Source organism: Kwoniella shivajii, chromosome 11, assembly GCF_035658355.1.
Source record: "Kwoniella shivajii chromosome 11, complete sequence".
NCBI lineage: Eukaryota > Fungi > Basidiomycota > Tremellomycetes > Tremellales > Cryptococcaceae > Kwoniella > Kwoniella shivajii.
The window spans coordinates 218,763-233,455 of record NC_085918.1 but is presented as its reverse complement, the minus strand read 5'-3'; the positions used below and the strand labels follow the sequence as shown (position 1 = coordinate 233,455).

General features: G+C 42.7%; 5 protein-coding genes across 5 annotated transcripts; 1 reads left to right on the top strand and 4 right to left on the bottom strand.

Annotated features, from left to right (window-relative positions):
- Positions 1 to 281: 281 nt before the first annotated feature.
- On the top strand, positions 282 to 1,962 carry IL334_007524 (uncharacterized protein; the record flags this gene model as incomplete). The annotated part of the gene is made up of 5 exons (XM_062939214.1): positions 282 to 862; positions 934 to 1,001; positions 1,076 to 1,083; positions 1,210 to 1,596; positions 1,768 to 1,962. 5 exons carry the CDS (start codon positions 282 to 284, stop codon positions 1,960 to 1,962), a joined length of 1,239 nt encoding a protein of 412 aa, XP_062795265.1.
- A 370-nt stretch (positions 1,963 to 2,332) lies between these two features.
- On the bottom strand, positions 2,333 to 4,722 carry IL334_007523 (uncharacterized protein; the record flags this gene model as incomplete). The annotated part of the gene is made up of 11 exons (XM_062939213.1): positions 2,333 to 2,385; positions 2,464 to 2,501; positions 2,569 to 2,689; positions 2,774 to 2,870; positions 2,966 to 3,082; positions 3,168 to 3,276; positions 3,341 to 3,778; positions 4,021 to 4,120; positions 4,227 to 4,299; positions 4,419 to 4,496; positions 4,684 to 4,722. 11 exons carry the CDS (start codon positions 4,720 to 4,722, stop codon positions 2,333 to 2,335), a joined length of 1,263 nt encoding a protein of 420 aa, XP_062795264.1.
- A 455-nt stretch (positions 4,723 to 5,177) lies between these two features.
- IL334_007522 (uncharacterized protein) lies at positions 5,178 to 7,786 on the bottom strand (the record flags this gene model as incomplete). Its single annotated transcript, XM_062939212.1, has 8 exons — positions 5,178 to 5,243; positions 5,323 to 5,365; positions 5,442 to 5,627; positions 5,696 to 6,205; positions 6,267 to 6,446; positions 6,513 to 6,732; positions 6,866 to 7,129; positions 7,267 to 7,786. 8 exons carry the CDS (start codon positions 7,784 to 7,786, stop codon positions 5,178 to 5,180), a joined length of 1,989 nt encoding a protein of 662 aa, XP_062795263.1.
- A 638-nt stretch (positions 7,787 to 8,424) lies between these two features.
- Positions 8,425 to 10,794, bottom strand: IL334_007521 (uncharacterized protein; the record flags this gene model as incomplete). The annotated part of the gene is made up of 12 exons (XM_062939211.1): positions 8,425 to 8,691; positions 8,760 to 8,871; positions 8,938 to 8,995; positions 9,067 to 9,232; positions 9,311 to 9,379; positions 9,446 to 9,542; positions 9,618 to 9,771; positions 9,839 to 9,945; positions 10,019 to 10,102; positions 10,172 to 10,285; positions 10,372 to 10,463; positions 10,543 to 10,794. 12 exons carry the CDS (start codon positions 10,792 to 10,794, stop codon positions 8,425 to 8,427), a joined length of 1,572 nt encoding a protein of 523 aa, XP_062795262.1.
- A 1,275-nt stretch (positions 10,795 to 12,069) lies between these two features.
- On the bottom strand, positions 12,070 to 14,024 carry IL334_007520 (uncharacterized protein; the record flags this gene model as incomplete). The annotated part of the gene is made up of 5 exons (XM_062939210.1): positions 12,070 to 12,340; positions 12,416 to 12,711; positions 12,789 to 13,639; positions 13,709 to 13,874; positions 13,932 to 14,024. 5 exons carry the CDS (start codon positions 14,022 to 14,024, stop codon positions 12,070 to 12,072), a joined length of 1,677 nt encoding a protein of 558 aa, XP_062795261.1.
- Positions 14,025 to 14,693: the final 669 nt, after the last annotated feature.

The window sequence follows — 14,693 nt, the reverse complement described above, 5'->3', positions numbered from 1 at the left end:
TCCTGTATGGTCTCCGGAATGAGACTTGCTTGAGGACTTTCAAGCTGAGTCTTGAGATTACAAGATGGGATAAGAGAGTGGTGATAATTCTTGATAATTTCGAATGAATTGAATATTCATATGTCGATCTGCTTACGAATATGCGGGGTCTCCACAATTTTCATTCTTCTTCAAAGGAACGGGGGAAAACAAGGAACAATGTTGATGAGAAAAGAAAGCATTATGATGCATACATCTCATATATCCACTCTTCAAAGCAGTCAAAGAGCGCAACCAAAGACATGGCAAGCTCAAGCGCAAACTACTCTGCGAGTTCACCTTCCATACTTCCTCCATCACCGGGAAGACATAAGACAGTCTCATCACACTCTGTCGGTCAATCTCGTTCACCTCGAATACAATCTTCACCTATACTCTTACAACCTTTACCTCCTACTTCATCACTGACGAAGGAATCAGTCTATGCATCAGAACTGGAACTCGACAAACAGACTCGTCAATTGAAACAGGAAACACAACTGGCAGAAGCTCTACAAGATCAACTATGGTCTGTTGAACGTGCAGCAATTAGGGATGCACAAGGAACATGGTCCAAATTGCAAATGCAATCACAATCAAACGGTAAAGGTAAAGGTAGACGTGATTCATGGGGTGAATCAAATGGGTTTAATCATCCTCCACAGGCATATGAACTTTATAGAGCAATCGATAAACATGATATTGAATTCATAATGAGAATAAGAGATCATGCTTTTGATATATTGTTACAGAAAAACGGCAATGAATTCCCGATTGTCTATGCATCTAGATTAGGTGAGAACTGGAGAGATATCGTGATATTACTCGTAGGAGCTTTATCAAGGTGAGTTTTATCTACATCTATTACAAAAGACAGAAAGAGGATGGGATATTGATCCAGTGTGAATGGATTAGATATGTAAATCATCTTGAGCCTGAAGATTTCGAAAAGAAGGAAACGTTGAGAACGCTAAAAGCTCTTCGTGAGTTCGACTTGACTCAATTTTTGAATATGAGTGGAAGAAGACTGAAAGCTGACGTGTATGTTTGTTCTCAGGTGCAAATGTGAGTGATAATCCCTGGAATCCTTTTTCCACAACATCAAGATTCCACCAGTATCTTACCCGTATCTGACTCTTCCCAAAACACCAGGATACCTAAAAGTGAAACTAACTCATCCTGGTTGAATAGTTGAAACTCGCTATCGATCATACATTACTTCATTTACCACCTGGACAAACTCCAGTACTCTTATCATCATATTTACAAGTACTTATAATGTCTGAAGGAGATAATTTCCTTCACAGAGCAATTAACGATATATCACTTTTACTTCGATCGTCTTCTTCTTCTTCTTCTTCTTCTTCTTCTTCTTCTTCTAGCACTACAGGTACATCTTTTGTCCAACCTGTCAAAGAAGCAGAAGAGATAGTGAGGAAATTCTGTACAAAAGAATTAAGAGGCGTTAAAGGTGGTGTGGGTGATGTAGAAGAATATATCGCAAATGCAGCTTTGGATTTAATCATTTTAAGTTCTTGGTCGCTGGCCGCTACTTCATTAGGTCTGGATAATCTACCTGTAAGTCAATTGATACATCTTGTACTTGCCTTCGAAACTACATATTCAAATTTAAGACTGTTCAAACGTCGCCACGCTCCTTCTCTCCAATCCATCATATACTTCTCTTTGTGAAGGGGATTAAAGCTGATCTCAGCTAATGACGATTACTCTACTCTACTCTCCTCACAGACACATACATTCGCTCGTGATCTACGAACATACGTTACATTCGCCGAAGCTCTAGAAGTAAACGCGTCATCTTTGGGTAGACTCAACTCTAGAATTCGGAAATTACTGAATCAGTTGAAAGATCTGGCTGGAGATAGTAGGAAAAGCGTTAGAGGTAGATTAAGGGATATCCAGGACGTTATTGATAAAGAGTAAATGTTATTTATCAGTTAGGCCCTGCGGAGAATCGCCTAATTTCATTTTGTTATATTCGATTCGTGTACCATAACATCCGTTGTATCATCGCCAAGCCTCAGTTGCACATTGTAGCTTTTTTCGTGCTCAAACCTATCGTGTATCAATGTACTCCCGTTTGTGAAATGTGGATCAAATCTGTCACCCGTCTTCGTGACCCGATTGAACATGCAATAAGAACACTATACATGTCATTGCATATCTTTCAAAGCATTTCCCAACTCATGAAGTGGAAACATCCGAATACATTGGTATATGCTGAACTATGTTTTGTTAAATTTCTTTTATAGTTAAAAGTCGCGTTTCTGGGTATACGGTATCATGGATTTGCTTAACCTGATTTAGCCGCTTCGACAGCTTTAGCAGCAGCTTCATCGAGACCATCTGTTTGGTCAAGGTCCTATATCAGCTACTAGTTCTATGCATGTAGTGGGAGTAGGTCTGTGGGACCATAGAACTCACCGAATGGGAAAATCTTCAATCCTGATTCCTTGATCATCCTTTTATAACATCGTATCGTCAGCTCCGAAACCTGGATTGTGATTGGGCATTGAATCCATGGCTCACTTTTTAGCTTCAGCCTCTTTGGTACCTTGTAATCTGACAACTAAAGGAATGCTCAATTCAAGTTCTTTGGTAGCCTTGATGATACCTTCAGCGATGACATCGCATCGCATGATACCACCAACTGCGATGACAATAAGACAAACCGTCAGCTATGTCATCGCATAGATGTAGCCAATGTCAAGCGTAGAAGCCTGATCGTACTTACAGATGTTAACGAAAATTGATTTGACGTTGCTTGAAGACAATAAAAGCTCGAAAGCTTTCTTGACAGCATCGGCAGTAGCACCACCACCAACGTCGAGCTGGAAGTAGTAGTACCGGCGGAAGTCAGCGTTGAATTTTGTAGATGTCTGGAATAGGGAACAATCGACTTGTCATCTGCATCAAAATCACTCACGAAGTTAGCGGGAGAACCACCGTGAAGGTTCAATACATCCATAGTAGCCATAGCGAGACCGGCACCGTTGACGAGACATCCAATATCGCCATCGAGTTTGATGAAATTGAGGCCGTACTGAATGTTCGGTCAGCGATTTGGCGTAAGTAGATGATGAAGGAACATGTGAGTGCGATAAAGAATACAGGAAGTGAGAACTCACCTCGGCAGCCTCGACTTCTTGAGGATCCTCTTGAGTGGTATCTCGGAGCTTGAATACATCTTTTTGTCTGAAATCGGCGTTGTCGTCGAAACCGAATTTGGCATCCATACTATGAGAGTCAGGCGTGAGCTGAGTGCTTTTACTGATCAAACAGAAGATGAACGAATACTCACCATAAGACTTGGCCATCCGATAATTCAGCCAAAGGGTTAATTTCAATTTGAGTAGCATCTTTTTCCTTGAAGATTGTGTATAATTTCTGGAAAGTATCTGCTGCGTTTTTTTGAGAAGATTCTTGGAAACCTAATTTTTTAGCCAAGTCCAAAGCTTCTCCGTCTGAAATACCATTTTCGAAATCTAAAGCAGTTGTGATGATGGCTTCTGGGGTATTGTGAGCTACATCTTCAATGTTCATTCCACCTTGAGAAGAAGTGACCAAGACGGGTGAGCCTCTTGCTCTGTCATTTAATACAGCTGCGTAGAATTCTTTTTGAGGTGGCATACGTTCTGCTAACATTACTGCGTTACAGATTCTTCCACCGGCCCCAGTTTGTTTAGTGATCAATTTGTGTCCGAGCATTTTTGATGCGTAATCTTTAGCTTGAGCGGGGCTACGAGACCATCAAGCATCTTAGCTCTGTATCCTTGATCAGAGTGACATTGTAACATCGCCGTCTTTGTTGTTCATACCGAACGACAAGCAGATCCTGTCCCCTCGTCTGCAACCTCTGTCGACGCCTTGACTGATCTTTTCCACCACTGGACCCCCATGCTCTCGCAGTCCGCATTTTCCTCTCCTCTATTAAATTCTCCACCACTGACACAACATTCTTGACATGACAGGGCAACTCACGAATCAACCATTTGCACACCTCCCTGGAAGCCAGAATCGAAATGACCTTTTCCTCTTCCACCAGCTAAAACTTGAGCTTTGATCACAAGTTGGTCTTTGCCTATATCATACATACACACGGAGGGAAGAGATAGGGAGAGATCAAAGGAATTCAACATTTAGCCTTGATGGATTTTTGCAAACGCAGAGAGAATTCTTCAACTTACCAAAGTTCTTAGCTACTGACTCTGCCTCATCTGCGGAGAAAGCAGGTACGGCTTTAGGAGTGGGGATTCCATACTGTATTGCATAGAAACAGGAATGTTAGAGTAAGTGTAGGTAAGACCAAAGTGCAAGGGGAATCGACGAAGTATCGTCAGCATCTGAGAATCAACTGGAGATTTACTGTTGTTACGTACAGAGTTAAGTAATTGAACAGATTGATATTCGTGAATTGATAGATTTCTCTTTTGTTGAGCTGAGACTCCCTTGAGAGGCTACGAGTCGACATCTGCATCAGCTCGTCCCTCTTGTGTCTCTGAGTCATATCTGTCCACATCCGTCCCATTCAAGCTGCTGATCTATGAGTGGTTGAACAGTTCCAATTCGGTATTGCCGAACGTCAAGTTGTAACAACCATGACAGATACGAGTATCCGAATGGAAACAGCCAAGTGCGACTCACTCTGAGTGCTGATCGCGCTGCTCTGTATCCTGTCAACATCTTGCCTTGTGTATCGTTATATTTTGTAATGGTGGTTATAAGATGTACTGAGTTCAAGTGTGAATGTAAAATACCATATCCCACAAAATGACGGAACTGAATGAAATCAACTGGTACATGGTTCTCGGATATATCGCCGAAAATCACCGCCACACAACTCTGTAACTTCCCAAAAAAGAAATGATAAATTCATAAAATAGGATATATATAAAAGTTGTGCGTTGAAACCTTTTGAATCTATGTAATCTTACTCTCTCTGTCCTATCTCTGCTTTGCTCTCTGACGTCCTTGCTATGATCCTCCAAGCCGTAGTGATCATGTAGCGAAAACCAACTGTTCCAAGTGCCCCAACAAGGGATATACATACACCCTATCGTCTAAGTGGAGAAGCTAAATATCATGAAAGATACATCAGCTTTGATTCATGTCATATACTAAAGTTGCTTCACTAAGACTCACATTCCTAGAATCTTGAATGGTGGTGAGGTACCTCCTGCTTCTCCTAGAAGTTGACATTCAACCTAGGATAACAGTTATTCAGCTCGTGGCTCATTGAATCACGAGACGCAATGACGTAAATCGGTGGGGATGATTACTCACGAAATGCGATCCCTTGGAAACACCTCTATCGATCATAACGAGACTGTCAAGTGCGATAGTCAGTCCAGTGTCATTCCTGATAGCATATTTCCTGATAGCATATGAAGCTCGTCACCCACGTAGCAATGACATCATCGACTTCAGCGGTACCAGCCAGTTCCTTTCCACCGGCAACGTTGTCGTCTACCCAACATTTTACAGTTCCAAGAGGTTTATCGGGTGGCGATTGTAAGAAGTAAATTCCAACATCACCAGCTCCAAGTTTGAGCGGTACTCTCAGTCTAGCAGTGGGTTGTTCAGCGTACCTAAACATGCAGAGATCAGAACAAACAACATCTTTCGTACGGATGAACGAGTGAATGTGGAGACCTACCAATAATGTCTGTCTTCGTAGACAGCGCCTTTCGGTGGGTGATAGGTGTGCCAACCACTTCCGTAGAACAAACTTGGTGGTAACGGGTTGATTAAATCACTAGCTGCTACACAGAAAGGTTCGATTTCTCTGAATTGCTGAACATCGTGGGGTCGATCATTCAATCTCATTTGAGGCACTCTTAACCCTTGATATCTTTCAGCTAAGCTTGATCCAGCGGAATCACCATCTCCTGGATCTTGTCCTGGCATTCCTTTCCTCAATCCTACACCACCTAATAAAGATGGTCCACTTGCCGAATTATCTCCTTCAGTTCCAAGATTAGGAACATCAAACGCGTGTCCATTGACAGCTGACCATCCTGAACAAATTTGTGACATGATATACGAGATCAAGACATCGGCAATGAGATCGTGTCCATTTTGATTGGCATGATTGGGATCAGCGTAAAATGCCTGCCGTGCTTGATCAGGGGTCTGAAGGTATTGTTCGTATAATACCCCTTTTGCACTGCGACGTAACAACAGGCTATCAGCTACGTAAACGAGTGTGCAATTTTCAGCTGATTTACCTGATATGAGGAACATCATAGAATTGTGCAACTACATTGTGAAGTAGCTCAGGTCCAGCAAATCCATTCTGAGCTTGAACTTGGGGACTGAAATGTCCAAGGATGATGACAGCGGGCATTTCAGGTCGAACAAGAATTGATCGAACGAGAAGCTCAAAGTGTTGAAGCCATTCTGGATCACTGCAAGATGTAATATCAGTCACCGAGTCTCTCTGAAGCGATTTTCGTTCTAATCACTGCACTCACTTGGGATCGGCCGCGTCGAATTCCAGTATGACCATATCAGTCTTGTCAGGTAGATGGTGAGAATTGCAATAAGCGTAATACGCTGAGTCGGTCTTCTTGGTAGCTCCGTTGGTAAGCTCGTTTGCAGGATGAGGGAAGACTGTATTCCACCAATCGAAGAATTTGTGTGGATAACACTTCTCATGGACTGGATCATCACCAGCGCCTGTACAAGCGGATACTATATGGGTTTATGATTGTTAGCGAATGAACAATAAATTCCAGAAGACGTTTGGGGAAAGCTCGAAGTAGGGCAGGTATGATTAATAAGTGAGAGCAACCTGCATGGGATCGATGATTGATAAATGACTTACCTGATCCACCTAGAACACTCAGAGTGATACTACTGCCACTCATTGCTTTCTGAAGAACTCTCTGAACCCTTGCATTGGTACCGGTGTGTAATCTAGATTTGAGTAATTCCATTTGTCCTCTTCTAGCTGCGATAGCGTCGCCTGGACCGAAGACGGGGCAGAATTCGAATGGAGCTGGATCGGCGATGGAACTGTTAAGATAATCTCGAGGAATCAAATGTGTCTGATCAACAACATGATGATGAGTGGATTCGGATGATCCAGCTATTCAAGAGCAGAAATGACCAAGCGATTAAAGGGATGAGGGTGTGAGTGATCAAGTGAGGAGAATTATGGATGGCGATTGTCAGTCTCGCTCGATCACGATCTCGAGGGATGTAAAAAGGCTGCTTCGCACTCACAGAATAATAATTTCAGAAGAAGTAACAATCCTACTAAACCAGTGATCGCCATCCAGCCTTTTTGAGATAAACCTAATCTACTCCCTTTACCTCTTTTACCTACAAGAGCACTCAAGTTCAATGTTAAACCACCTTTACTTCTTCTATTTAGTAAGCCACCACCTGTATTATTACCATTTGTGCCTGCACCTGTTGATCCATTCGATTTCTTCTCATTTGAATTCCTTCCTGATCCTGACGATAACCTTCTTTGAGCAGTACCCATTTCACTTCCCGATGCACTAACGTTGACTCCATCAGGTACTACATTCCCGGCAGGTGCTTCGTTGAAATATTCTTCAGATCTTGGATCCGTTTCATCTGATGATAATATCTTATCGGAATTCGGTATTCTAGATGGATAATGTGACATTGGTGTGTCAGGTTCAATGTCTCGTGTCCTATCAGATGAATTCAGAGATTGTGATTGTGATTGATTTTGCGATTGCGGCTGATTAGGATTCGTACGAGGTCGAAGCATCCCTATACTTCACTGCTGACAATAAAGAGATGATGTCGTCGTTGCACAGCTCAATTGTGTCTGGAAGGCTTTTGGGATATTGAGGTTGGGATGGATCCGTGAGGATTGGAAAAAGAAAGTGGGTTGATTGTGTCGTAAGGGTATTATCGTCTAAAGGTCTAATAGTCAATGAGCTTCCGTCGTTATGCAGTCCTCAAACACGATAGGCTCACCTGCACAGCAGCATGTACTTTTTATAAGCCTGGGTCTGTTGATTTGGAGGTGTTGTTATAGATGTCAATGCAATCGAGATATCGCTTTTCATATGGGATCTAAAACTATGAGTATCTTCCAAAAGTGCAAAAGAGTGTAAAGACGCGTTGAGGATCACCTCTGCGGTCCACCCAAAAGGGGGGGATGAAATAAAAAAACTAAATTCAATGACAGTCTCACGTTTTCCCTGGATTATTCTGTGCAAACTGTATGAGAACCGAATAACTCCCGTGGCACCACCATAAATTACATGAATACAAACACCACTGGAGAATACTATCATCGCAGAGCAAATCATCACAGAGGTTAGAAGAATTCAAGACATCACGTATCAATACTAATCCAACCTTATTCACCGAGAAACGGAAAGTGTTATAATACGCTTCTTAATAGACATATTCGAAATAAGGGTTTTCTTTATCGGTCAAATCTGCAAAAGCAGTAGTATTAGGGTCAAAAGCCACGGCAGAACCAGCTTGAGCCTCCAAAGCTCTCTTCTTCTTCTTGTTCTCCCAGATGAAGGCGAATCTGAAAGCGAAGAACATGCAAAGTTCAATTATGTTTGCAGCTAATAGTGACCCGATTCCCAATTGATATTTGGGAGCTTGTTTTGTCAAGTAGAAGAATGGACTGATGATATTACCGATACAAGCCTATCACGAATCCAGTCCAGCGAGTCAGTCCAAGTGCGTTTTTGTTCTAGAGGGGAGGACAGACTCACTCCGAACCAGATCACACCTGACACAATCATTTTCTTTGATTGACCAGCTGTGTTTGAAGTTAAAACAGATAAAAGAATGACAAACGACGCTTGATATGAACCGGTCAAGTAGCTGCAACGACACATGTCAGACCCATTCTGGAGCAGCTGATCAATACTCTTCGATGAACCAACTCACAAACAGATCAATCGACCAACATAAGCATCTTGAGGGGCCAACAAGAATCCCAAGCCGCCTGGTAATAAGGAATCCATATCAGTATGAGGACTGAATACGCTGGGTATAAGTCGAAATTGTGCAACTGACCTGATATAGTAGGTAACATGAAGAGGGCGCTGACAAGAAGCCTACTGTTCTTTGGTAATCTATCATTTAAGAGTGCGCCTGATGCGATCCAGATTACCACCAAGGCACCTTGAGGAATACCGAGCAACGCAGTGTGAAGTCTATCAAAGCCCAAGCCGGCTATAACCTGGTCAGAGGGCAGTTGAGTTAGCGGGTAAGATAGGTAGAGACACTTGGAATGATGGGATCGACACTGGTTACGCACCAAAGTGGAGAAATTACTGATACCACCGTTCGGGATATTGCAGATCATTCCCATGAAAAGATACATATACTAAATTGAAGGTATATCAGGTACTTGTCTGAAATCGGATGCAGGAAGCTCGTTGTATATACTTACAGTTTTGTAATCTGTTACCGCTTCCCTAATTTGATGCCACTTGATGCGTCTGTTCTCGACACCCGTCTGGTTTCTCCTCATTCGGGCGATCATGAGACTGCGTCCCGGTTAAGTTTTCAATTGATCAGTGAGGAATCTTGCAGATACTCGAGAGTTCAATGCGCCAACTCACAGTTTCTCTTCGTGCGTGAAACCTCTAAATGTAGCGGGAGAATTGGGGAGGTACAAGCCCAATGCTATAGCCCAGGCCGAACAACATGCACCGACAACGATGAATTCATAACGCCAAGAAGCCAAAGCGCCTTTTATGTGACCGATAGCGTAACCTGAGAATTGCCAGACATGCGGTCAGCTATGCTATATTGGAATATGAAGGAAAACATCCCGAATTACCGATCAGACCACCACCAGCTACGCCAACACCATTGAAAGCGTACCAAGTCGAGATTCTGGATGGTTGTTCAGCTCGAGTGTAGTACATCGAAGTCACCAACATGAACCTAACTAACAGTATCAGAAACAGGATTTCTTATCGATAATGCGATCCAAGTTGAGAGCTTCATTGATACTCACGCTGGATCGGCAATCGCTTCTGCTGCACCTGAAAGGACACGCAAAACTGCGATGGTGGTAAAGTTCTTTGACACAGCTTGTAACCTTGTTTCGATGTACACTCAGCATCAGTAAGACCATCAAAGACGATTTGAGTCGGGTGAATCAGCTTACATCAACAGAGCACCCCACATGAAGATATTCCCCGCGAGGTAATAGGCAGGAGGAGATCGTTGCATGAGCAAATTGGAAGGAATAGCCCATCCCAACCATCCAAAGTAGAAAATACTGGAATCGATATAATGAGAGATAAGTCACGCTGACACAAAGGCTCTTCTCGAAGCAGGGGTAGATCAGGAAGCTCGGTTACATACCTGGAAAGCCATGAATATTGAGTACCGTGTAATTTGAGATCAGTCTTGATACCGAAGATAGCTGCGTAAGACAAGGTTGTTTTATCGACATACTAATTTTCGACCAAAGGGACACGAACGTCAACATGTAGATTTTTGGTTCATTGATCTTATAAAAATGCATTGACTTACATAAAAGAAATAACAGATTCCAAGTAATGGTAAGATTCGTCTATCCAACTTCCTTTTCAATCTCTTTTCATCTTCTGGATTGATAGTTGAATCGTTGGGATACCTTTCCAGCGCTTCATAGTATATATCGGCGTGACCTTGATCTAGTTTGACCATTTTGGAAGGCAGAGCATCTTCATCGATATGACCTTCATTGGCCATTTCGATCATTTCAGCTTCATGCCCTTTTTCTTCCATTGCTTTAGAGGCCATTGTAGGATTGGTCAGATCGGGGTTTGTCAAAGGTTTCTAATCAGACAGCTTTACAAGCGTGATTAGCTTTTCGATTGATCCAGTCAGCCAAATCGGGGTGATAAACGCAGAAAGGGTAAAGCGATACAGCTCATAGTTCATATATATAAGTAATGACAAGCATGGATTTCGGACGTGATGAGATCCCAGCATTTCTAAATAAGTCAATCAGCTGACTTCAGCAATTCGACCGGGCCGTTCAGCGCCGAACGATTGCGACTCCATTATGCAAAAGAGAAGGATTGCGTCGATTCCAGCGTGCATGTACGTGGTTCCCACCATGAAGCGGAGAACAGCATAAAAGTCAAATGGGCTGATGAAGCTTGAAAAGAGAACGAAGATGTGGGACGCCAAGGCAAAAAGCGGGGGAGTGACAGGCACGTTCAAAATTAGACTTTGAACTGGGTAAAGAGGCTCAAAGTTGGATTTTCTGTCGTTCATTTTCCTTCTATCAGCGAATGCAGAGGTACCAATATAATCATTCAATGGAACTGGAGCAGGCACAGACGAGATTAACGAAACCAGTATTGGTTTCTGGGTCTGGACGTGAGAGGTGCGTCGTGACGGGGAAATGCAAGCAAGTCGTACGAGTAAGAGACATATGACTTCGCAACCTCGCAAGGTAACTCGGTGAGCCTATCGGAATTTGCCGAATGTAAGCTGTTATGGGGGAATCCGAATTACGTTTATTGACTTCTCTCCCATTGTGCCAACTGTTGATAATCTGAAGATCACCTTCAAATGTCACGTCCCAGTCTTTCCTGTCCAGCGGCCCGGTCTCCATTCGTCGGTTAAACGCGGTCTTCAAAGTCTGTAGGAAATCAAAATAAGAAACTGTGTTTGCTGGATTATCAATACACCGATGAACAGTCACGACGACCACGAAGATCGCTGGGAGTACAATAGCAGCGGTTGCCAAGTCTTGACGACTCCAAGTACTCGCACAGTGATTTGAGAGTTTCATTCATGCCCAGACTTCCTAGTTCCTTGCAACCATGCAGACGTTAAGCAGCGCCTATATTGAGGATGGGTAACCACGAGCAGTAACAGACACTGTATGAGATAAAATAAGCTGGCGGGACTCTTCCAGAGCAATCATGTCACGGCTCCGCCAATACAAACATGTGACCCGAAAGATGAGATCTGCCAGCATGTGAGGTAGATAGCTTATTGTATTATCTATAGTCTACAGTTCCTGAAAAGTAAGAATGAATTGTCAATTTACTGTCAGATTCCTCAACCCCATATAGACTTATGCCATCGCCATCTCCATGCTCTGGCAACCCAATTTCCTCTACCATGATCCCAATCAATCCCGCTTATTTTCGACATGTGAGCCGGATCGTTGGCTAGGATACGTTCAACGGCTAATTTGGCACTTCCCACACATCCTTCCAATAATGGTATTCCAGGATAAGCGTATGATCCTACTATATAAACGCAAGCCGAAGGGGAAGGATTGCGGAGGTAAGGAAGAATTTGATTTGGTTGTCTAAGGGGTAATGCTCTATTTCGATAACTTTATATCAGACATATCGCAAAATGGTATGAAGAAAAAGGCGTAATGGGATTTATGACTAACCGTTCTAGTTTCGATACACTGAGGACTCTCCTTGGATCAATAGGTACAACAGGATTGGTAGTTTGTAATATCATACACGAACTTCTTCGCCTCCATTTGCGTTTCGGAGGACGGATAATCTGCGTAGTCTGAGTATATAGCCTATCCCCAGTAGGAGGGAAATAAGGGATAAGATCATCGGAGGGTTGGATGTGTTGTGAAGAGGAAGATGAAGAAGGAGAGAAAAAGTTCAAATCTCTTCTATCCCGGGGTGAAGGCAGGATCGATGTATCTCGATGTGTCACTACAATGGTTTCCTATTTCGACATGTTGACAGTCAATACCCAGTCGCCTGCAGTTATAATGGGCGAGGAAAGATGCACGAATAACTCACTCTGTATGACACTTTGCCTAGTGCAGCTCTCATCTCTCCCACTCTCCTTTTTTCTTTCTCCTCCCTGGCAAATTTCAAGCTTTCTTCCAATCCTTCCAACAACTTCTTCGCTACACTAGCTTGGGTCGCTAGTATCACTTTATCCACTATGATTTCAACTCTCTCTGGCTCGTTATCTCCGTTCCTCATACCAACACTAACGCCTCCATTGAGGTTATACGTCAACCCTATAATTTCCGTCCCAAGTTTTACGTATTCCTGACCTTGGCTCTCAACAGGCTTGATCAGGAGATTAGCCACATCTGCTGCACTGAAACCTCGTGATAGATGATAATGATTCGTCCCCAAAGTGGTATGTATATATTCTAACATTATCCTAACGGGCATTGACCAAACATCCGCACTTGTCATTGTCCCCACAGCTGAAAAGAGTGGTAGGACAATTTTACCTATAAAGAATTCGAATGTATCTCCCAGAGGTGTCCAAGGTGTATAATCTATTATAGGTATTGTTAAAGGTTTACTGAGAAATATCGATAATTGAGTGGTGAATTCTCTCAAGGTTGAATCAGGCGATGAGACACATGAAGGAAGGATATCATGCCATGCCATGAAACTTAATGTTACTAGGAGCAGGTAACAAAAAGCCACTCCGAGAAATGTCGTTATATCTCGAAGAAGAGTAAAGAGATTTGTGAATGCTATTGAAGGTAGTGAAGGTATTGACCATCCCGATGAACCTGAATGTATAAAGTATGTAGATGTATTAGAAGAGAATGAGAATGTATAATTTGTTGAAGCTAACGGTATTCCCAGATGATGGTATAGTGACAGGAGTAGTGGATAATAGCCTATATAATGATAATGGACTGAGGTTAGGATAACAAAATCACGAAAAGATACCTTGGATTGTGACTTGCCTCCTTGAAACCCTCTCATGGGAACGTCCACTATCCACTTCTCTTTGTGACCGTCGACATCCTTTTCATTCGTCCCTTTACCTCTACGCGAGTATTTTTCCACTTCATCCTTTAAGCTGTCTAACGGTATGGATACAGACTCTGAGTGGAATCCTAACTTTGATGACTATAATTGTCGAGATCAGTCCATTTCAGAGTGTTTTTGAGAAAGGGTGAGACCCACTTTTTCAATCAACCAAACTTCTATACCTTGTTGACGGAGTAGATAAGCTGTGGTCAATCCGGCTAAACCTGAGCCTATAACAGCTACCTTCATCTCATCAAGCCTTACTGTGGACGATAGAAACGATCGTTTGTCGGTGACGTAAAAAAGTAAATGTTGGTGAAGTGGAAATAACGCGGTATGTTTATGACTACTGTGGCCCCACTTTGATGGACAAGAGTATCAATTTCATCAAATTCAGGCTGCCAAGCCAAAACATAGGCATGCATAGTTCATAGATGGCATTTTAATCCCACTTGAAAACGATGAAAACGAGCAGTCTCCGGTAATAGCGGAATATGGTATATAGCGTATATATGCCTCCGAGGAACCAGACGTGTTTGCTCTGCAATTAAGTTCATTCCTCCTGCATTTAATCAAACGCAGGAAGTAATTGCAGGAAGAAAGCATCCCATTTCCCCAATGTAATTCAGTTGGAACCTACAGCGATACAAAAAGGTCAAGGCATTTGACTAGTGCCCCCAAATGCTGCAGGAGCTTTCAATTCCGAAATCATTAATTGCGACTAGGCTTAGCCCCAATCAAAGTGATATGAACTCATTAGAACCTACAATTCATTTCATTTGAATCGGGACCACTAATTTATAGCGGAAACCGACGAAAGAATGTGGGATTTTGGCGAGGTCGATGTTATCCCATGTCCAATGCGGAGAAGTACGCTGAAAGATATTCGGCACACAGTGCCGACAATGAGATCCAGCT